At 35.2% G+C, this 22982-nt stretch overlaps 1 protein-coding gene across 5 annotated transcripts in view; it reads right to left on the reverse strand.

The window, feature by feature from the left end:
- Positions 1–22982, reverse strand: part of CFAP47 (cilia and flagella associated protein 47) — a 513403-nt gene that overhangs the window by 250135 nt on the left and 240286 nt on the right. For all 5 annotated transcript variants that reach the window (XR_013374394.1, XR_013374395.1, XM_077887395.1 and 2 more), the window contains 3 exons: positions 19696–19846; positions 17893–17981; positions 5733–5819 (listed from right to left, as the gene is read on the reverse strand). Coding sequence is in view for 3 of the 5 variants with exons in the window: in XM_077887395.1 (XP_077743521.1) it covers positions 5733–5819; positions 17893–17981; positions 19696–19846 (327 nt within the window). In the remaining 2 variants the exon portion in view is untranslated. The remainder of the gene's footprint in view (positions 1–5732; positions 5820–17892; positions 17982–19695; positions 19847–22982) is intronic.

The raw sequence follows: 22982 nt of genomic DNA on the forward strand, positions 1-22982 counted from the left end.
TTATTCAGTGTAGTAAAATAAACTATTTTAAAACAATGGCCATGCAGAATCCATCTTTTCTGGGTTTTTAGCAAGAATCAAGACCCAGAAAAATATCTCTACCAGGGCCTTCTTTTATTTGGGTGGCTACTCTGGGCCAAGTTACTCTGAGAGACAAGGATAAATGACAAAGCCCCTAAGCTCATGGCGTATAGTCTGTCATACAAAGTAAATCTGCAAGAAATAATTACAAAGCAGAAAGATAAACACTTCAACACCTTTTCAACTTCCATTCACACTCTCCTATAATCCATATGCATGAGCATATGTCTTGTATGTCCCCTTGCCTGTCCCTTCTCTCCTTCAGCAATTCTTTCTTCCTATGATCCTTTTCTACTTGTAGGAAAGTCCTCCTCTGCTCTAGATTCGGGCCACCAAAATCTTACTCACATTTCAATCCCAATTTGTATATGATGAAGAAGAACAGCAGAGTATAGCATATGCATGAGAAAAAAGTGCTTCGTACCTCATTATTTTCCTTAAATCCCTTCTCTTTCTAGGTCTGCAATTTTTTTTCTACTAGTCTTTGCCATAAATAATATAGTTAACTCAATTTTTCTGGGTTTGAGGGTCTTTTTGAGGAAAAGGCAACTCTAATTTATTCAAAAGATACTTTCATTAGCTATTTTCCAAGGAAATATGGAAAGAGAAGATAAAGGAGATGAAGCTCAGGAAAATCTCTATATCTAGATAGTGATATTCCTTGTCAATGAGCTCCAAGAACTTTTTTTTTTTTTTTTGGTACAACATATATTACTGAATGCATTCTGCCCTGTACAATTGTCTCCACTTGTGTAGATATTTTTTTCTTCTCTACTTGATGGTTGGCTCCTTGAGAATCAGATCTATGACTTATTTATCTGATAGTCCTCTGATACTATGAGCACTGCTTGAGGGGCCACTTAGTAAGAATTTATTAAATGATAAATAATTCAATGTTGCTGGAAAAAATAGCAAGTCATATTACTATAGGAAATTATTTATATAGTGCTCATTTCTGAGCACCGCTGACCCACCATTTAATTTTATTTTAAAGTGTGGCTAAAATCAATGTCCTGTCCTGATCCTTGCTGGCAATCCTTAGGATTTAATTAGAATAAAAAGTTCTTAACTGCTCTTGCTTATGCTCATTGGATCATTTTCCCATAAAGTAAAAGGTGTGATGAATATAAAGTTTTATCATCCATGTGGTTTCAAATGTGCTGTTTTATATGTATCTGTTGCTTAAGAAGAGTAGCCTATAGATAGAGGTATTTTACAACTTTTTAATAGGAGACTTTACCTTTTTTATGCCACCTGGAAGATAATTTCAGCACTTTACTGCTCATTTGAGAATATTTATTATTTGGGGAGATATTGAGTGAAGTGATCTGAGGAAGAGTATCAGCATCTGCTAGATTGTGCTGCTGTGACACCCCATATCTCAGTGGATTAGCACAATAGTTTACTTCGTGCGCACATTACATGTCCATCTTAGGTGAAGGGTATGTACTCAAAGATCTCTGGTGAAGGGAACTCCATTTCTATATATGCTTCTTTAGTCATTGTATCAGGAAAAGGGAACAAGAAAAATTTTCCACTGGATCTTAAAGCTATCCTTTGGAGAAAACATTCAGTACTTTTTCTCATATGCTATTGGCCAATTAAGTTATATATTCACACATCAACTGGGGGAATGCAATATTATCACATGCCTAAAAAGAATAAAACAGGGATTTTTGTTAAGAGCTCTAAAAAAGATTACTGATAGTTTATGGAGTATTTTTTTAACCTTTTCTTGATCTCTTATATTGTTACCTTGTTGATTAGACCTAGAGATCAGAGTGGGTGTTATTGAGACAATGTAATGCTTATTGTATGGCATATATTACCTGCAAATGTTATTAATCATAGAGGTACTACACCAGACTTCCATTCTGGTCATAATTCAAAATGCATGTTCTTAAATTTTATTTCTAACTGGAAATCTATTCAAGACAAACATTAAGGAGAGCTTTAAGAAAAACGATGTGTAACATTACTAAGTATTATTTTATTAAGACATTTAAAGATCAAAAGGCCTCATTATGCCAATGAAGCCAGACTGATGAAACACTAGAAAACTTTGTGCTATTTGGAATAGAACTCTCTTTGGTGTCCCCTCATGGTGGAACCTGTTGATTGCCTATCCCAATAACCATAGGCCCTTCCTCCTCACTGACAAAACCCTCATTTTGCTTTGATGTGTATGCAGAGAAGGGTGGTTTCTCAGTCTTCCTTCCAGCTAGATTTGGCCAAGTGGCTACAAGTAGAAGTGCTGTGTGCTATTTCTGGGAAGTTGCTCTAACAAAGAAAGAAAGGGCACACTTCTATTGTGCTTCATCCTTTCTGCTGCCTGTAAAGTGGATTTGATTGTTGGAGTTCTGGATACTTCAGCTGATCCTTGAGAAAGTGAATAAAGATTTGCCTGCTATATGAAGGAGCCTGGAGGTGTTGTATAGCAAGCAGTCAGGACTCCAAAAGAAGAAGCCATAATAAGTGTTTCTAATAAATCTCTTAAGAACTGTCAGAAAAACAGCCTTTGGGGTCAATTTAAGACTATTCTGTTTAAATCCAACATATAAATTTGGGGCTCAGCATTCAGCCCAGACCAGTACTGACACGATAACCCAGGTACCTTCCCTTTTCCTTGAAAAACTGTAGCCTTTGACTTTTTAAATCCCCCTCTTACCTTTGATCTGATAGACAGTCTTCACAGAGGTGCGTAGGAGTAAATCCTCAATCCTTTAAACAAACGGCCCTGAGACTTAATCTAAGAAGCCTGATTAATCTATGTTGGATTGTGTCCTCCCTGACCAGTACTCAATATCACTATATCTTTATGTTAATTTTATCACAGGAAGCCTTGAGCAAGGAACTAAGAAAGCAAAGTATTATAGATATGAAAGAGACTATATGAGAAGGAATGATCCATAATGTTTGAGACCATGATAGGCACATTTCTTAAGCTGTACTTCATGCTGAGTTGGTAATTATTTTGGATGAGTACTTGCAAAGTGTCCTTTCTAGCCAAAATTAAATTATAAATGTCTTAATAATTGTTTATTCCATCATATTTTAGATTTGAGAACTATAACATAGAAAATATAGCTTTATCTATAGTTTCAGTAATTATGAAACTTTGGATCTAATCAAAATCATTCCAGAATATTGTATGAAAAAAAAAAACATGTTAAAATTTGGGATACAGGGACGCCTGAGTGATGCAGTGGTTAAGCCTCTGCCTTTGGCCTGGGGCATGATCCTGGAGTCCCGGGGTTGAGTCCCACATCAGGCTTCCCGCATGGAGCCTGCTTCTCCCTCTGCCTGTGTCTCTGTCTCTCATGAATAATAAAAATAAATAAATAAATAAATAAATAAATAAATAAATAAATAAATAAATTGGGATACAGAATTCCTATACTGCATTCCAAATTAAGAAAGACTTGGAGCACCTGAGTGGCTCAGTAGGTTAAACATCCGACTCTTGATTTTGGCTCAGGTCATGGTCTCAGGGTTGTGAGATGGAGCCCCATGTCAGGCTACATGCTCAGCAGGTGAGTCTGCTTGGGATTCTCTCTCTCCCTCTCCCTCTGCCTCTCCCCCTCCATTCACATATGTTCTCTCGCTCTAAAATATATAAATACATATTTTAAAATAAGAGAAAGCTAAAAATAAAATAAAATAAAAAAATAAGAGAAAGCTGATTCAATTTTGCTGTTCATTAAACTGATCCAACTTTGAGTTACTTAAGCTCACAGATACTGATAGCATTCCTTTGAGATTTGATTCCAGTTTAATATGTGATACTATAAATTATTTGTAATTAATGTGGAGAAATTATTTCAAGGCCATTCAGGTAAAATCTACCATGCCACACAGCTGCTTAATCAAGAAACAAGGGACTTGGGGATCCCTGGGTGGCGCAGCGGTTTAGCGCCTGCCTTTGGCCCAGGGCACGATCCTGGAGACCCAGGATCGAATCCCACATCGGGCTCCCGGTGCATGGAGCCTGCTTCTCCCTCTGCCTATGTCTCTGCCTCTCTCTCTCTCTCTCTCTGTGTGACTATCATAAATAAATAAAAATTAAAAAAAATTTAAAAAAAAAAGAAACAAGGGACTAAAGAGATAAAAACTTAGGAGAAGTATTTACTGAAGAGTTTTTAGAAACACCAGCACTTCATACTACAAAGAAATTAACATAAAATACCTACAATATTCTATTCTTATGGTATCTGTACTGATGCTTTATCGCTGAAGGTATTAATTCATATTTTATTGTTCATTAAAGCAGAATGTAAAAGGAAGATTTTGAATGCCTTAGTTAAGCATGTAATTAGCATTCAATAAAACAAATGCTGTGAGACAAAAATGGTTTCCCCTTTAACAATTTTTTTCACAGAACAACCAATGAAGAAATTAAACATAATAAATATAATCCTTATAATCTCATAATACTATTGCCTTAAATTCAATTTGCTTTTGGAAAATAAGCTATATTCGTTTAAATCTTAGCAAGATCTGCACAAATCATTTGCCAAATCCTTGACTCCTGATACATTTTTGCATCTAAAAGGATGATACTATCATTGTTAAACATTACACCGAGACAAAGGTATAAAATATACTAACAACGTAGTAGCTATCCTGCAATTATGTTATAGTAATGGTCAACATATGCATGCATTTCACTAATACATACTTGCATTATTTTCTTTCTGCCTGACTTTCTTTAACCTTGGCTTGGCAGTGTTGTTTTTATTGTATTTCACATTAAATAGTTATACTATAAATTTAAAATAGATAAGAAATATAAAACAATCTAACTTTTAAAAATTCTGCTTCTTTCCTCCGAAGTCAAAGTTTCTTTCTAAACCAAATACAGACCTCATAACGTAGGTGGAATAAATTTAAATACAGTTGATCCTCATTATCCACAAATTCTGGTTATTTGCAAATTTGTCTCCTCACTAAAATTGATTTGTATCCCCCAAATCCATACTCACAGAGTTCCCTCTGTTATTTTTGGACATGTGCAATGTGGCAAAAAGTTCTAGTCAGTGGTCACACAAGTTCCCAGTGAAGGTCAAACAAAGTGACACTGGGCCTTACTGTTTCAGTTCTCATATGTAGAAGACTAGAGGAGGGAGATAGTAGGAGGCAGTACAGAAGTACAAACGCTCAAGGACCTCCACCTCTGGCGCCAAATAGACATGGTTTGAAACAATTTGCCAGCACCTTTTAGTGGGTTAGCCTCATGCAAGTCATTTAATACTACTGAACTTTATTTTCTCTATGTGAAGAAGAAAAAAATCTACCAGGATGGATTGTTTTGGGGATTTACAATTATAACCTATGTGATTAAATATATTTCTTCTAGGAATAATGGTTCAGTATTCACTTGCTGAGTGCCATAATTTTATGGAATATGACTATCACAAATAATAAGAATCCACCGTATTTAATCAAGTGCATATTTATTCAATTTTCATGCACATAGCCTAGTAAAATATAAGAGAATAGAATAAGTGGGAATAATATAAGTTTTATATATATTATAAATTAAATATTTCAAATAAATGAATACTATACAATTAATAAAAAGTTTAGTTGAATGCTAATTTCTTAGAAGTTTTCCTTAGACAATTATGAGCATAAAATATGTTCACATTTACCTATCGTTCATGTGGTGAGTGACTTTTCCAGATTCTGTTAATTGAGATGGTAAAGAGAGAAATGTCGAGGATTCCACCAACCTTACACTAAAACAAATGGAAAAAAGGATTATTTTGAATTCTACTATAACAAAATTAAAATGACCACAAAACATACTTTTAGATTTTTTTCCATCATTCATAAAATATAATTAGAATCAGAATAAATTACAGTTAAAAAATCCACATGCCCTCATTCTGCATCTCAAAGCATATATGTTTTCAAAAAAGGAAAGGTCAGGGTGCCTGGCTGGTTCAGTTGGTAGAGCATGCAACTCTAAATCTCAGGGTTGTGAGTTCAGGGCACATGTTGGGTGTAGAAAGTACTTTAAAAGGCGGGGTGAGGGGGGAGATCTGGAATTGAAATATGTAAAGAATAATATTCTATTATATGGAAAGGCAATGCTAAATTTTAATAGCAAGGAAATTTAGAATATAAATGACTGCCAAAATTATATTCCAGAAACAAAATGGAATCATATACTGGTCTCAGTGTATTGTCAGAGCTGTAAACATTTCATAACTTCTAATCTTATTTCCAAAAAAAAAAAGAGAGAAATGTTTCCTTCAGGACTGGACATGAGATGTGGATACCTACTTAATCAGTCCATTAGTAATTATGCCATCTACAGGAATTACATAGCAATGCTGTCCTACTTACAAGATAATGCTCATTCATTCAAGAAACAGTTATGGGGAATCCATTATATGTTAGATGTGGACTAGCTGCTGGAAATACAAGGATGAATCTGTTATCGTCTCTGCCTTAGGTTGCCCACATTATAGTGGAGGTTAGTTTGGAAATGATCCTCTGGATGTGGGTCAAAGATGTCAGGAATGCCTAATTCTATCTGCAGAGTTGAAGAGAATCTGTATGATATTAAGAACAGATTTATTAAAACTTAATTCTGTAAGAACTAAATGCAGGCTACACCAAGATGGGGCACTTCAGTGTGAAGATTATTTTGAGTTAAAAGAAATAAAAAACTAGCAGGTTCGGGTCAAGCTCTTCAACTTCCTCTCGACTTACTAAATTTTCATTGGAAAAAAGATATCCTTCCTGTAGCAGGAAAAGAGCTATTAACAGAGATTCTTCTTTAGCTAAGAAATGTATCTGCATAATAGGACAACCCCTGTTTTCCAGACATCTCCTCTCACTTTCTTGCTAATGGTCTTCCTCCCCTTTGTATCCTCACACCTCTCTCTCTCTGTTTAGCTCATATAAGTCTCATATTGTCTCACTGTATTTGGAGTTTCATGTGTGTGTGAATTCCCCTTATGTAAGAAACTAAATTTCATTTTCTCCTGTCAATCTGTCTCATGTCAATTGGATTCTTAGTTTAGCTAAAAGGATCTTGAAGAGCAGAGAAAATTTCTTCCTTCTCAACAATTCGTTAAAATAAATCTTTATTATGTAACAGTTATTAATCTCATAATACAAGCTTTACAATAAAAATAGATCAATAATAAAATTAATCAAATGTTTTAGTATTGAAACACAAACACACATACAACTGCATACAAAACTAAAATGTAGCACATTCATACATCTTAATGTTTCAATGTTGAAGGGGTTCAAGGCAGCCTCTGCTCCCCAAATGTACCACTTTGGCATGCAGATTATTTGAAGCCGAAGGCAATCAAGACCCTGTGGGCTCAAAAAAGCTTTTTGCTTCTCCCTTAATTATAAAGAAGAATCAAAATTGGGAGTTTTTCCCAGAATAAGGGTTATTAGCAGAAATAAATTTTATCCAAGTGAATAATAAATTTTATCCATCTGTATGGCAGGGCAAATGTCTAATTACCAAACATCTGCTTTTCTTCTCTCCTTGTGAGGTGCATTCCTTTCCTCTAAAATCTCAGACCCCTACTTCCTTCTCTTTAGTTCAGGATGACATATATATCTCATTTTGCCTGTCTTTGGAATTTTTTTGTCTGCATGGATTCCCCATACTTACATTATTAAATTTGATTTTCTCCTATTAATCTGTCTCATGTCAATGTGATTCTTAGTCTAACTAGGACCCTTAAAGGGGACAGGAATTCTTGCTCACCAACAATGTTAATGTCACTTTCTTTCCTTTTAAGTTGGTAGTTCTGATAGTTTCATATATAAAGATTGTAAGGAATTATATTAATATCAAACACTAAAAATTTTTAAACAGACAAAATTTACTATAGGAAAATGTAAACTATGAACTATGTAAGACATGTATCAGACTACCAGATTTGCTTTTATCATTTTAAAGTTATAGTTAAGCAAATCTAGGAAGAGTTCCTCTTGAGAGAATAATTTTAATTTAAATTAAGGTGTTGAACTCTCATTCAAATCTCATAAAATTATGAGGCAGAAAAAATTTACAATGTTTCTTTATATTTCTATAAATCCAAGGTGAATCATCAGGGCAATTTATTTAGGTCATAATTTGTTCTGGCTAAAAAACAGTCACAAGGATAATACAATTTTATACACAAATAAAAAGAGTAAACCAATAAAGTAAATATTAGGTTTTTTGCATACTGTGCATATACCATTTTGAGATAAAATAGCATTTGAAAAGTCCCTGCATAATTACATTGAAGATGTCCTCCTTAAAATAGAAATATTAACTGTAAAAATGAAATACAAACTGCCATTAAAATGGAGAAAAATCCTATTTGATTACTGTAGTTTCTAAATTGGTGGTTTTCACACTTCAGTGTTTATTATAAACATCAGCAGTGCTTGGTCCAAATGCATATTCCCAAGCTCTATTTGTATGAATTCTGACTTAGTTAAGTCTGGTATGGCTTCCAGGAGCCTCCATTTAAAACAAGCTCTCCAGATGCTTTTTAAACAGCTTATATATGGATTAAACTTTGAACAATCTTAACTTAGACCAGCATTGCTCTAACATTAATGTACAAACAAATCCTTAGGAGATGTTAAATGCAAAGTCTGACTCAAATGGATTGAGGTGGGCCTAAGATTCTGTTTGTGTAATAAGCTCCCAGGTGATATTGAGTTTGCTGATTCAAGGATGATACTTTGGGAACAGTCTAATCTAAAACAAAAACTATTTTTCAATAGTTTTTTTCTGGCTACCAGAAAAAGAAAGGCAAGAAATGGCAGAGTTAGAAGCACCACACATTCCCTCCCCTATAAAAGCAATAAAAACACTGGAAAAGATTGTAAAAATTAACTTTTTTCAGAACTCTGGTTAATTAATGAAAAGCTTGCAGCAATTTGAGTCATATTTATTCAAGGAGAACCACCACACCTTGATAAGTACAGCAGAGTTTGTGGCCTTGTAGCTTTAGTGTTGTAACTCCCATCTTTCCACTGCTCTGTAGTAACCTTGAAAATCAGCAGTCTTGCAACTAAGGTAGTTGTAAAAACGGGCAGGCTTATAGCCACATGAGGGCACAGACTGAGATTGCAGCTCTTCAAAAAAAGTCCCATCCCTGAACATTGTTACTTTTTCTCTGTCTCACAGCTCCCTAGAAAAATTCAGTTTGCAAGGTGTTGTCTTTACTGACCTGGCTCAAAGGAAAACAGCAATATCCAGGATGTTTGCTGAAAACAATCAGTAGCAAATGCACCTGAGTTTCCTATAGCAGTTGCATCAAATAAGAGCTTGCCAAAACATCAAAGGAAGATCTGGGGAACAAGATGATTATGGGAGGGGTTGAAGGAGCTTGCTGGATCCCCAAACTATGTAAAAGGTCTTCAACCTTGTTTATGAATGACATTGATGTTCCACCAAATAAAGAATACTAATAAAGAGAGAAATTATTCAAAAGAACCAATTATAAATTTTGGACTTTAAAAGTATGATACCTGAAATAAAAGATCACTAAAGGGACTCAACAGGAGGTTTGCAGTGGCAAAAGAAAGAACCAGTGTACCTGAAAATAGGCCAGATAAAATGATTATTTCTAAAGAACAGAAAGAGAAAATAATGACAAAAAATTAACACAGCTTCAGAAAACTGAGAGACACCATTAAGCATACAAACACAAGCCTTATCAGAATCCTGAAGAGACAGGAAAGAAAAGCAGAAGAAAATGCAAAGAAATAAGTGATGAAAAACTCCCAATTTTTTTTTAATTTTTTTTTTTAATTTATTTATGATAGTCACAGAGAGAGAGAGAGAGAGAGAGGCAGAGACACAGGCAGAGGGAGAAGCAGGCTCCATGCACTGGGAGCCTGATGTGGGATTCGATCCCGGGTCTCCAGGATCCCGCCCTGGGCCAAAGGCAGGCGCCAAACCGCTGCGCCACCCAGGGATCCCCAAAACTCCCAATTTTTTAAAAAGATTTTATTTATTTATTCATGAGAGACACACAGAGAGAGAGGCAGAGACACAGGCAGAGAGAGCTGGCTCCACGCAGGGAGCCCGATGTGGGACTGGATCCCAGGACTCCAAGATCACGCCCTGGGCTGAAGGCAGACGCTCAACCACTGAGCCACCCAGGTGTCCCGAAAAATTCCCAAATTTTATGAGAAACATTAATTTACACACCTAAGAAGTCTAAAAAATTTGATTCAGGACAAACCCAAGGCAATCCCAAACTAGAAAATAATAGTCAAAGTATATTAGTAAGCCAAGACGTGGTAAGCAGAAACAAGACAAAATTGACTTAACACTTAAATCATTCCTTTGTAAAATTAACAGTTGAATTTCCATCTGAAACTTTAGACTACAGAAGGCAATGGGATGATACAGTCAGTGTGCTGAAAGAAGACTGTCAATAAAGAATACTGTTTACAGCAAAACTGTCCTTCAAAAATGAAGGAAATACTAACAAATAAGCAAAAACTGAAAAAAAATTCATTGCTAGCAGACCTGCCCTACAAGAAATACTAATGGGAGTCCTTCAGGCTGAAATAAGAGGACATTAGAAATTAACTCAAAATCACATGAAATAAAAAGCACCAACATAGGTAACTATATAGCTATATATATAAATCAAAACAAAAATTATAAGTGTAACTTCTTTTTTTTTAATTTAAATTCAATTATCCAACATATAATACATCATTAGTATTTTCTGTGCAAACTTTTAAATTCTGCTTTCTGATTTAAATGAAAAGAATGCAAGACAATAAATATAAAACTGTTCTAGGGGCTTATAACGTATAAAGATGCAATAGGTGTAACAGTAATAGCACTAACAAGTAGCTATGTAAAGCTGATACATTGCAGCCAAGTTTCTGAATTTTATTGAAATTAAGTTGGTATTAATTTGAGCTACATTATGCTAAATTAGGACGATTATAATCTTCAGGGTAACTAAGAAAATAAGAAAAATACAGTAGAAGACAAAAAAGAACCAAAAATTTACACTAAAAATAAATACACAATACAAAACCAAGAAGTAATGGAGAAATAGAGGAACAAAGACATAAGATAGAAAACAGGTACTCAAATGGCAATCTTAAATTATGTATCAGAGATTAAATGAACTTTAAATGGATGGAACACTCCAATCAAAAGGCAGAGGTTGACAAAAGGGATACAAACAGATTAGAAAAAAATATAAACATTAGTTCAAAGACAAACAGATTAGGAGCAAAAGGTCAATAAAGACATACCATGCAAATGATATAACAGAGACCTGGAGTGTCTATAGTAGTAATGGGCAAAATAGAATTTAAAGCAAGCATTGTTCCAGCATGACAACATGAGAGCTCCATCCACCCGCTCCCCAGGAAAATGAGGAAAAGATGTAAGAATCAACTATTTTAATTGTCTGGAGATTATCCTAAGGGTATAGAGGAAATGAAGAAAAATCTATTCAGTAATATTAACTAAATTCAGTAAGAAAGGCTGTAATGTGTGGCATCTGCACCAAGACCCCTCACTCCACCTTCCTTCCCTACTCAGTAAGACAGAAACCCTAGTCCTCACTGGCACAGCTAAGAATACAGGGTCACAACTTCCCCAGCTCCCAGTTGGAGAGCTACTTTTCTGGGAGGCGTAGGACATCAACATTTCTCATCCTGCCCCCAGTACATGCTGCTGAAGCTAAGTTTTGGGCAAGTGAAGCTGAGAGTAGTAGGGGGGAATCCCACTTCTGCCCAGCAACCACTCGCAGGATGGAGGCTCTACATGGGTGGGAAATTGTCCTTGACTTAGCTTTAAAATGGTTGTTCATGGCAGAAGCAAGCCAAGAATACCTAAAGCTATCGTCCCCTCTCTCACCTCATACTCAGATCCTAATGAACGGGTGGTACTCTGAGAAAAGTAAGCGCAACACTATCCCCACCTCCAGCTACAGAGCCAGGGTTCCGAGATTTTGCCTGGAGGGAGAAGCTGGGTTTAAAACAGCTCTTAGGGCAGCCCCAGGGGCTCAGCGGTTTAGCACCGCCTTCAGCGTAGGGCCTGATCCTGGAGACCCGGAGTCGAGTCCCACGTTGGGCTCCCTGCGTGGAGCCTGCTTCTCCCTCTGCCTGTGTCTCGGCCTCTCTCTCTCTCTCTGGCTCATGAATAAATAAATAAAATCTTAAAAAAAAATAACAAAAAATTAAAACAGCTCTTAATCTCTCCCCAAAGGAATCGGTTTCATTTTCAACAAAGTATGAAGAGGACCAGGCCAAAGGATCAATGAAAAACAGTGCAGGTTGTGGTGAAAGGCAATTGGGAGTAGATTGGTAGATTCACTGGAGATACAGACTAAACTGTAGGCCTGCTAGTTTGGTAATAAACTAGTTTGGAGAGGGGAGTCTGCTTCTCCCTCTCCCCACCCACTGCTCATGCTTGCTCTTGTTATGTTTCTCTCTCCCTCTCTCTAATAAATAAATAAAACCTTTTAAAAAAGTTAACCAATACCATTAATGATCCTGTGGGAGATGGGACCAGTACTCAGCTGCTACAATATACATATATTCTAAAATGCATAGTTTTCAACCTTAAAAATGATGAAACACGAAAAGAAATGGGCAACAGAAACTGCATGTTAAAATGACCAGTTATCAGATTTAACAGAACACTGGGACGTCTGGGTGTGTCAGTGGTTGAGCGTCTGCCTTCCGCTCAGGGGATGATCCCAGGGTCCTGGGATCTAGTCCCACATCGGGCTCCCTGCATGAACCCTGTTTCTCCCTCTGCCTGTGCCTCTGCTTCTCTCTCTCTGTCTCTCATGAATGAATAAATAAAATCTTTAAAAAAAAATCATTTATTTATTCATGAGAGACGGAGAGAGAGGCAGAGACACAGGCAGAGGGAGAAGCAGGCTCCATGCAGGGAGCCCGATGTGGGACTCGATTCTGGGACGCCAGGGTCACACCCTGGGCTGAAGGTGGCGCTAAACCACTTTGCCACCCAGGCTGCCCAAATGAAATCTTAAAAAAAAAAAAAAAAAAAAAAAAAAAGATTTAACAGAAAACTGATTCAAAATTGCCATTATAAATGTCTTCAAAAAGTAAGGAAAGTATGACTAAAGAAGCAAAGGGAGGTATGATACAATGTAACATCAAGTAGAGAATATCAAAAAAGAGACTGAAATTTAAAAAAGAACAAAAAATTTCTGGAGTTGGAAACTACAAAAACAAGTATTTTAAAAAATCACTAGAGGGGTTCAATCATAGATCTGAACTGGCAGAAAAAAAAGAGCTAACAAATTGAAGATTGGAAGAGATTATGCAATCTGAAGGACAGAAAATAGAATAAAGAAAAATAAACAATCTCATACACATAATGGTGTACCAACACATGGTGTAATACAATTACTGGAAGGAGCAGAGAGAAAATAAAAGAAAAACTTTAAAAATGAGGTGGGTGAGAGTGAAGCTGGATTTAGCCATAGAAGTTATTCCAGAAGGTAACGTGAATCCATAGAAACAAATAAACCAGAAATGATAAATAAGAAGGCTAATGTAATGAAAATTATAAATGTGTATACTTTCTTTTATGGGCTAAATTGTTTCCTTCCTCAAATTTCATGTTAAAGCCGTAACTTGTAGTACTCTCACAATGTGACAGTTATTTGGAAACAGGGCCTTTAAAAAGGGGACTAAGTTATAATGGGGCCATTAGAGTGGGCCCTAATTCATTCCAACTGGTGTTCTTACAAGAGAAAATGTGGACACACAGAGACTCCAGGGATGTGCACATACAGAGAAGAGACCATGTGAGGGCACAGCAAGAAGGTGGCCATCTATCTGCAAGACAGAGAGGCCTCAAAGAAACCCAATCTGCCAATACCTTGACCTTGGACTTATATCCTCCAGAAGTGTGAGAAAATAAGTTTCTGTTGCTTAAGCCAACCAGTCCGTGGTATTTTGTTATGGGAGCCCTAGCAAACTAATACAATGTCTTTTCTTCTCTCAGCTTTCTTAAGACATAAAAATTACACAAAATTAAATAAAGAAATACCTCAGAATGTTAGTAACATTACTGATTATTGTGACACCTTTGATGCAATATGTCTGACAAAAATACCATGAAAAGCGGGGTAAATGCAATAGAGTTATACAAGACTAATGTAAAAATGAAAAGGCAACCTATGAAATGTGAGAAAAATATTTGCAAATCATATACCTGATAAAGGATTATTTTCCAAAATCTATTAAGAACTCATAGAGCTCAGAAGCAAAAAACTAACCAAAAAACAAACAAGCTAATTAAAAATTGGGCAGAGGATATCAATAGACATTTTTCTAAAGAGGACATACAGATGGCCAACATGTATATGAAAACATTTTGAACATCCATACTCATCCAGGAAATGCATTTCAAAACCACAGTGAGATATCATCTCATCCCTATTGGAAAGGCTATTATAAACAAAGAAACACCAAAACATACAAACAAAAAAGATATTACAATATTGGTGAATATCTAGAGAAAGGAAACACTGGCATGCTATTGGTGGGAATACAAAATGGTACAGCCACTATGGGAAAGTATGGAAATTCCTCAAAAAATTAAAAGTAGAAGTACCATGTAGTTCAGCACTTCCACTTCTGGGTATTTATCCAATGGAGCTGAAATCAAGATCTCAAAAAGGTATCTTTACTCTCATGCTTATTGTAGCATTATTCACAATAGCCAAGATATGAAAACAATCTAAAAAACCCAAATGTCCATCGATAGACAAATGAGTAAAGAAAACATGGTGTGTATATATATTACAGTAGAAGACTATTCAGCCTTAAAAAAGAAGGAAATCCTACAATATGTGACAACATGTTTGAAACATGGGGACATTATGCTAAGTAAAATAAACCAGTCTCAGAAGGACAAATACTGTATGATTCCATTTATATAAGGTATCTAAAATAGCCAAATTCAAAAAGCAGAGGATAGAATGATGGTTGCTAGGAATTCATACTAGGATGAAATGGAGAGTTGTTATATATAAAGTTTCAGTTTTGCAAGATGAATAATTCCTAGGGATGTGATATACAACGGAGTTAATTAACAACACAGTACGGAGCACTTAAACATCTGTTAAGAGGATAAGTCTCATCTTAAGCATTCTTACCACCACCACAGCAAAAAAAGTAACAGAGGAAACTTTTGGAAGTGATGGATATGTTTATTACCTTAATTGTGGTGATAGTATTATGGTTGCATGCATATGTCCAAACTCATCAAATTGTATACATTAAATGTGCGGGTTTTTTTGTAGGTCAATCCTACCTCAATAAACAATAGAGAATATCAAGGAAACCAGAAAAAATGTTCTTTGAAAAGATTGATATCATTGACAAATGTTTACCTAGACTGATCAAGAATGAAGGAAAAAAGATCAAATTATTAAAATTCGGGATGGAAGAAGGGCCATCACTATTGACTTTCCAGGGGGAAAAAAAGGATTGTAAGAGAATATTATGAAAATTTATGTGCCAACAAATTACATAATTTGGAGGAAATGCACAAATTCCTAGAATGGTACAAACTATCAAAACTGATTTAAGAAGAAATAGAATATCTGATTAGGCCCATAACAAATAAAGAGATAGAACTGGTAATGAAATAAATTACCCATAAAGCAAAGCTCAGTCCTGATGGCTTTAGTTGTGAATTCTACTGAAGATTAACAGAATTAATACCAATCCTTTACAAACTTTTCAGAAAAAATATAATAAAAGGGACCATTTCCCAAATCACTCTTAGAAGCTAGTATTAATGACACAAAAAACTGATAGTCATCAGTAGAAAAGGGAATTAAACCATTAAACTCTATGATTATAAATGTAAAATCTTCAACAAAATATTAGGAAATCAAATATTATAGTGTATAAAAAAGTATTATATAGCAAGAAATAGTTGCATTCTGCAAAAGAGGAATTTGAGAACCACTAATCTGGTAGAGAGAGGCATGTGGGCGAATCCTGTCTGTTAAATCTAGTTTGGGTTGCCATTTTTGTTGAAAGTACTGTTAGATTTTGATTAAAAAGTGATCAAATCTGGTCACTGCACTGCATATAATTTTGGGGAAAATATATGGACATTTTTGTTTTATTTTAAAGTATGTGGGATCCCTGGGTGGCGCAGCGGTTTGGCGCCTGCCTTTGGCCTAGGGCGCGATCCTGGAGACCCGGAATCGAATCCCACGTCGGGCTCTCAGTGCATGGAGCCTGCTTCTCCCTCTGCCTGTGTCTCTGCCTCTCTCTCTCTCTCTCTCTCTCTCTCTCTGTGTGTGACTATCATAAATAAATAAATAAATAAAAAATAAAAAAAAATAAAGTATGTTTCATATTAGATTGTTAATAATTAAATTCTGGTAGTTTTTAAAGTGTAACATTAAAAGCTAGTTCACTTATTGTTATGGTGTTTGTAACATTAAAAAATGTCTCTATAAGAGTTAATTGGCAATTAAATCTCCTTTCTTTTCTAGTGTATTATTTTTATATTTTAAAATACATGCCTGTTGTAAAATGCTGATTTTACACATTTTGTAAGTGGTTTTAAAATTTTGAGTTTATATGCCCATTGACTAAATTTGAGGGCCACATTCATACAAAGAAGAAAGAGTCTTGTGCTCTACCAAACAAATCATGCACCACCTCTCGTTGAATTTTAATTTAATCTGAGATAAATCATAAAGTAACAATAAAATAATATAATTTTTGAAAAACATACAATTATAATAGTCTACCAATTCCTGGAACTTTGAGATTTCCTTTCAGCACTACCACTAGAATGTAAGACTAACTATGTTTGATCTTGATTTCCTCTGAAGAACTGCAGTCAGTCATTTGGTTCATTTAAGGGCATATTTTAATACTGGATTAATGCTACATATTCTGACATTTTTTTTGTTCTTTGCATTCTAAAACTTTAATAAAATTACAGTAAATAAAACTCTCCCCACGTAAACAAAAGAACCATAAATTCACCAGTAACTGTTTTAACAAAAACAAACTGTTTTGTCAACAATAAATGATGATTAATAAGAAACTACCAACAGCCTAGGAATACAATGATTTTAAAAACTGGAAATTATCAAATACTAAAATAATAAGCATACTTACAACTTCTAGTCTCAACACAAGTACTGTTGTGAGGATCTGATTTCTAAAGCTGATGGCAACAGTGCATAATTGAAGCAATACATGGGTATCACTGACCAACTTCTCTTTCAGTATGTAAGTTTACAAAGAGATTTGTCTATTGCGACCTTAAATAGTACTTAAGCATTTTATATTCTTTTCATCTCAAATCTGTGTTGCTGTTATTGTTTTTGTTAAATCTCAAGATGCACGAATGCATGGTTAATGCACAGTTTAAATTAATCATGATGCCTTAAGCTAAAATGCATGTTCTGCTTGAATCAATATTTCGCTTTCAGAAATTAACAGATGGAATAAAATTAGAAGTAAAAATGTCTATTAATTAAACATTTTTAAAAATTAAAGGATTAGTACATCTCAACAAACTTAAAGCTCTTAGACAAAAATCATAAATTTGATATGACCAATCTTAGCTTTAAATAGATCAAATAGTATTTCCAGAAAAATTGATTTATCATCATTTGTTGTTTTATCTGATGATGTCCATAAATTTACTATAGTGCAAACATATAAAATTTCTCAAAATGGCTCACATTGAAAAAAGTCACTTATTCCCTTTAAGATTGGATATGACTAATTGCAAAGAAATTATACAAAAATGTTATATTAACACACCTGAAGTCCCCAGCAGTGTGGAAGGGATTTTTAACATTCACAGTGATTTCTTTCCATTTATAACATGGAGATTTGCAATGTATAATTTCCTAAAGTAAAAAAAAAATTAATTCTATATGAAAATAATAAAGAATAACCTGAATTGTAACATATAAACTTAAAGTATCTAAAAAATAGTACATTTAAACATTACACTGATATTAGTTTATGTAATTCCCCTTATCCCACAAATATTGTACTGCTAAAATCTGTGCAGGAACAAATAGAAATAGATCTTACCACATTACTGAATTATTTGTCACAATAGTGTCTCCTAAATTGATTTCCTTGAAATTGCTTTTGTTAATGACTGAGCATGATTCCACATTTGAAAATTAATCAATCATATATATACCTAATATACTTGACATAAGGAAGAGGCAGGGTGTGTGTATGTGCACGCTCATAGCTCATGTGAGTGCATGAATATCTCTTTGTGAGTGTGATATGCCTGTGTTTATGATGTGGTGGCTACACTGACATATTTGTACTGTAATAAAAGCACAAATGTAAAATTAAAACTTCAAATTACCTGAAGGACTTTCATGGAAAATAAGATGCTAGTAATTCTACATTTTTAGACTGATCATGTTATTATTTTATTTCTCCATTATTATCCAGGCCCCTTCCTGGCTTACTAAAACCATGAGTAGCCAGATGGAGAAACTAACAGACCACATGAGCTTCAGGTGTCAGCTTTTCTGCCCCAGAACCATGTAAATGACAAGCTAAAATCATCCAAGTCTCATAGATACATATGGCAGGGCAATGTTTCGTTTCGGAGAATTTGTGTGGGAGGGTTGGGAAGTCTAAGAATTTATCATTTAGGAGGAAATCTGAAGATCAGGACGCACATCTCAGTGATAATCAAATGTCCGCTTCCTGTTCTGAGCGTCTGTACCTTGTCAACCAGCCTGTCCATGTGAGCAACTTAATGCTCTCCTTACACAACTGGCCATTACTGGAGTCAATCTCTTTATTTCCTATTCACCCCAAATCCTTTATAACCCATATGGAAATCTGGCAACATAACAAGTTTACTTCTTTACTATACAGCCATGGTATAAAATAATATTTAGACAAAACAGCTACAAGAAGTCAATGATAGCAATATCACGACCATTTTATAGAGATTTAAAAATCTTTCTCTCTCATTCTTTGAGATATAAACAGAATTCTGTCTGGAACATTATTGCCTCTCAATAAATGCCAGTCTTAGCATTATCTTTCGAATGGATTTGAGCCACAGGACACTCAAGATAAATTGATGAATGTCCCTATCAGAGAAGAGAAACATTTTCTCTGCCACATAAAACACCAACCCTTAATTCAAACAAAAACAGACAGAAGCCCAGGGACTGCTTTACCTTAAATCACAAGTCTCCACAGCAGAAGGGAATGTAAGTTGCTACATTGTATATAGTAAATGATTCCATTATGGAAAGAACAAATATAATCCTAAAAATCTGACCTTAAAGGAACACTCAACACAAGTCCTTTCAATTATCTTATAAAACTGAAGAATTATTTCCACACTCTTAAAAAAATAAATAAAAAAGAATTATTTCCACAGAAAGAATATCAAAGCAAGAATATCAGAGACACAGAAGGCAAGAATTGTGCAAATGTAATTATGTGCACATGTGTCTGTACAAACATGACTTCAAAGAACAGAAGCTGTATAGAGATAAAACTTGGAAGAACAGCTGTGCTTGGGGCACTGAGAAGGGAAGCAAACATACAAAATAGGTAAAATTTACTTACAATGGCTTTAAAATTGAGGACTTCACCCTTAAGAGCAAAAGTCATTGTAGCGCCTCCTATTGCATGCCTACGTTTTGAAATTAATAGTAGTGAAGCTTCAGCGGGACGAAGAAAGCGACTGGTGAATTTCAGAGTGACACTAATTTGGTTTCTATTTAGTAAAAGATAAAAGAGGAAATATTTTACTGAAAAAACACAAGTATCTTTTCAGCATAGATCATGTGCCCAGTGCCTACACTCTGCGATATACTCACTTCTACAATAAAATTGAAGACTGCTACACATCTCAGCAAGTCTACAATCCAGTTTTTGTCATCAGTTAAAACATCTTGATCCTATCTGTAAAATCTACAGTTACCTTCAAATGTACATAGAATTTACCAAGTACTGGATTTCCAATTAGCTGCAGGAAATGATGTAGGTATTTTTGAGGTGAAATTCATGGACTTTCTGTGCTGTTTAGGTGAACTCTTAATCATATCACTGTTTTTTTTTTTCTTTATCACATAGACAAAAAATGAGAAAGATTAAGAATTCAAAAAATACTTAAAGCCATGGTTGAAAATAAAATTTAAATCTGGAACCAAAGTAATAGCACATACGTAGCAGGATTTTTATTGAGACAAACATAAATAAAAGAAGGAAAACAGAAAGTCATGTCCATCTCCCTTGAACCTCAACTTCCTAGTCTAAAAACACAGTAAAATGGTGAGGAGCCTATGGATTTGGAGGAGATTTCACTTACCAGTTTGTAGGGGAATGACTACACATAGCACCCTGACAATCTGGCATGCCAACACACAGGCCACATATACAAGGCTTAACTACAGTGGTTAAAAGTCTTGGCAGAAAGCCAAGATCCACCCATAACATAAGAGCATAGAGACACATGAAGAGCTGCTACAAGAACCTTTCTCACTTGCCTCTCTACCTTCCCTGAGAGGGTATCCTCAGTTTCTCATTGCCTCCTAGATTGTGATACAGTAGGAGGGTTGCTACCTAGCTCCCTTCAGGGGAGAGTTACAGGCTATAAAACTGCTTAGTTGCAGCATGAGATTGGCTGTCAGCAACAGGGTGCCCTACCATGCATGATGTATTCATCAACAAAAGCCCTTTTGCTGTGGCATTAACCTGCACAAGGGACATGGGATCTGGCCCTTTTGAGAACTTTAATGGAAGTAATGAAGTCCTTGAATTAAAAAAAAAAATGGGCTCAGTGTTTCTTAACTGTCTAACTCTTTCAGCCTTGCCTTGCCTTGGCACAGCTGTGGGTAAAAAATCTTGAGGAAATTTTATATTTGCTTTTGCTCTGGCTTCTAGCATAGTTATCACAGTTATTCCTTTGTACAAACTATCACCTACTGCCTTCTCTTAGGATACTCATATTTGGAAATGAAGATGGGAATAGATTCAGTGTCCAGCTTTGGCTTAGCTTCCCTCAGATCCTTGTGGAATTAATGTTAAATAGGTAAGTCTATGGAGCAGCAAAAAGTAAAGTGAATTAAGGACTTTCAAAATCAATAGAAATACAAACCTGCTTTTTAGGGAAAATTACAACTCACATGTAGTGGGAGTGGGGCTGGTCTTTACTCAAATATGTCATCACTAATCTCAACTTGTGCAAAGGGATATTTTGTTGGTCATTAAAAAGCTCATGGATTTGAATTTAATTAAGAACAAAGAATATTTGACCTTGAGATCTTTTTCAGGATGTATAGGCTCAAACTCTGTGTTAGGATACCTGTGAATGACTTAGGATTTTTATAGATATCCTAAAATTCATCATTAGATCAAGTCATTCATTCATTCATTCACTCAATTGATATTTAGAGAATTTATAATGTTCCAGGTACTGTTTTAGATTTGGGGATATAGTAATTAGAAAAATCCCTCAGTATTCCTGATCTCCTGGATCTTACATTCTATAGGGCATTCAGACATTAATTATGCCATCACGAAATAAGTGTGAAAATTATAAATTACGTATGTGCTAGGAAGTGGTATGATATCATATAACAGGAAGTGTGGTATAGTTTGAAAAATCTGAGGAAGGGATCTGCTAGGTGGGATATGAAGGATGAGAATGAGTTAGCCAGAACGAACAGGGAAAGAAAGAAGGCATCCAAGGCCTCTGGTTTGAGGAATTATGTGTTTGAAGAACTTACCAAAGGCCAGTGGTGATGCAGCTTAGAGAGCAAGAGTGTTAGCAATACAGATATATCCAAGAGCCAGTGATGAAAATCACGTTGAGATATTCAGCCTATATCTTAATGGTAATAGGAAGCTATGGGAATATTTTAAGCAGAGGAGTGATAAGCAAATTTGCATTTAAAAAATGTTTCCATTCTAAGATAGAGGATGGATTGCAGAGAAACCTTTTAGTAGTCTATTGTGGCAGTGCAGTTTAAAGATAATGGTACATTAAACTAAATGTGGAATAGGTGACTAAGAAGAAAAGATGTCAAATTTAAGATATATTTGGTAAAATCAAGAAGACTTGCTAACAGATTGGATCTCCATGGAAGTTGATTTAAAAAAGGTATTTGGGGATCCCTGGGTGGCGCAGTGGTTTGGCGCTTGCCTTTGGCCCAGGGCGCGATCCTGGAGACCCGGGATCGAATCCCACGTCAGGCTCCCGGTGTATGGAGCCTGCTTCTCCCTCTGCCTATGTCTCTGCCTTTCTCTCTCTCTCTCTCTCTCTGTGTGACTATCATAAAAAAAAAAAAAAAAGGTATTTGAAAATGGCCATAATCTAAATAACATGCATTTGATAAATGAATTTATGGATCTATACTTAAATCCTATGAAACACATTTTAAAATATAATATCCTTTTTATAAAATCAATGTCTGGTTTTAGGACCATGAAGATTTGAGCCTCTCTTGAGTATAGATGTTTCTTTTGAAATTTTGTAGTCAGATGGAGGCATGTAAATGACAAGGATTCCTTCCTGAATGTGTTAGAAAGTTCAGAATCAAATGGGTGGTCTACTTGGGTAAATGTCTTAGGTCTCTAAAAATGTGTATAATCATAGGCTTCATATTAATTTTCTTCCTTTTATTTTCTTTTTGTTCCAATTGCCTTCCTCTCATTAAAAAAAAAATCTTGATATTACACGTCTCTTGTAGGGTACTTCAACTTGGCTTTTGGAAAAGATGGAAAATAATTTATAACGTATCATTCAGTATCAGTGCCCAAAAGGTTCAGTGAGAATAACGTGGAAAAAAAGAAGCAGACTGCTTTTCCAAAAGTATACTTTTACTTTTATGCAGTAACTCTATGGTTAA

Source organism: Canis aureus, chromosome X, assembly GCF_053574225.1.
Source record: "Canis aureus isolate CA01 chromosome X, VMU_Caureus_v.1.0, whole genome shotgun sequence".
Classification (NCBI taxonomy): domain Eukaryota; kingdom Metazoa; phylum Chordata; class Mammalia; order Carnivora; family Canidae; genus Canis; species Canis aureus.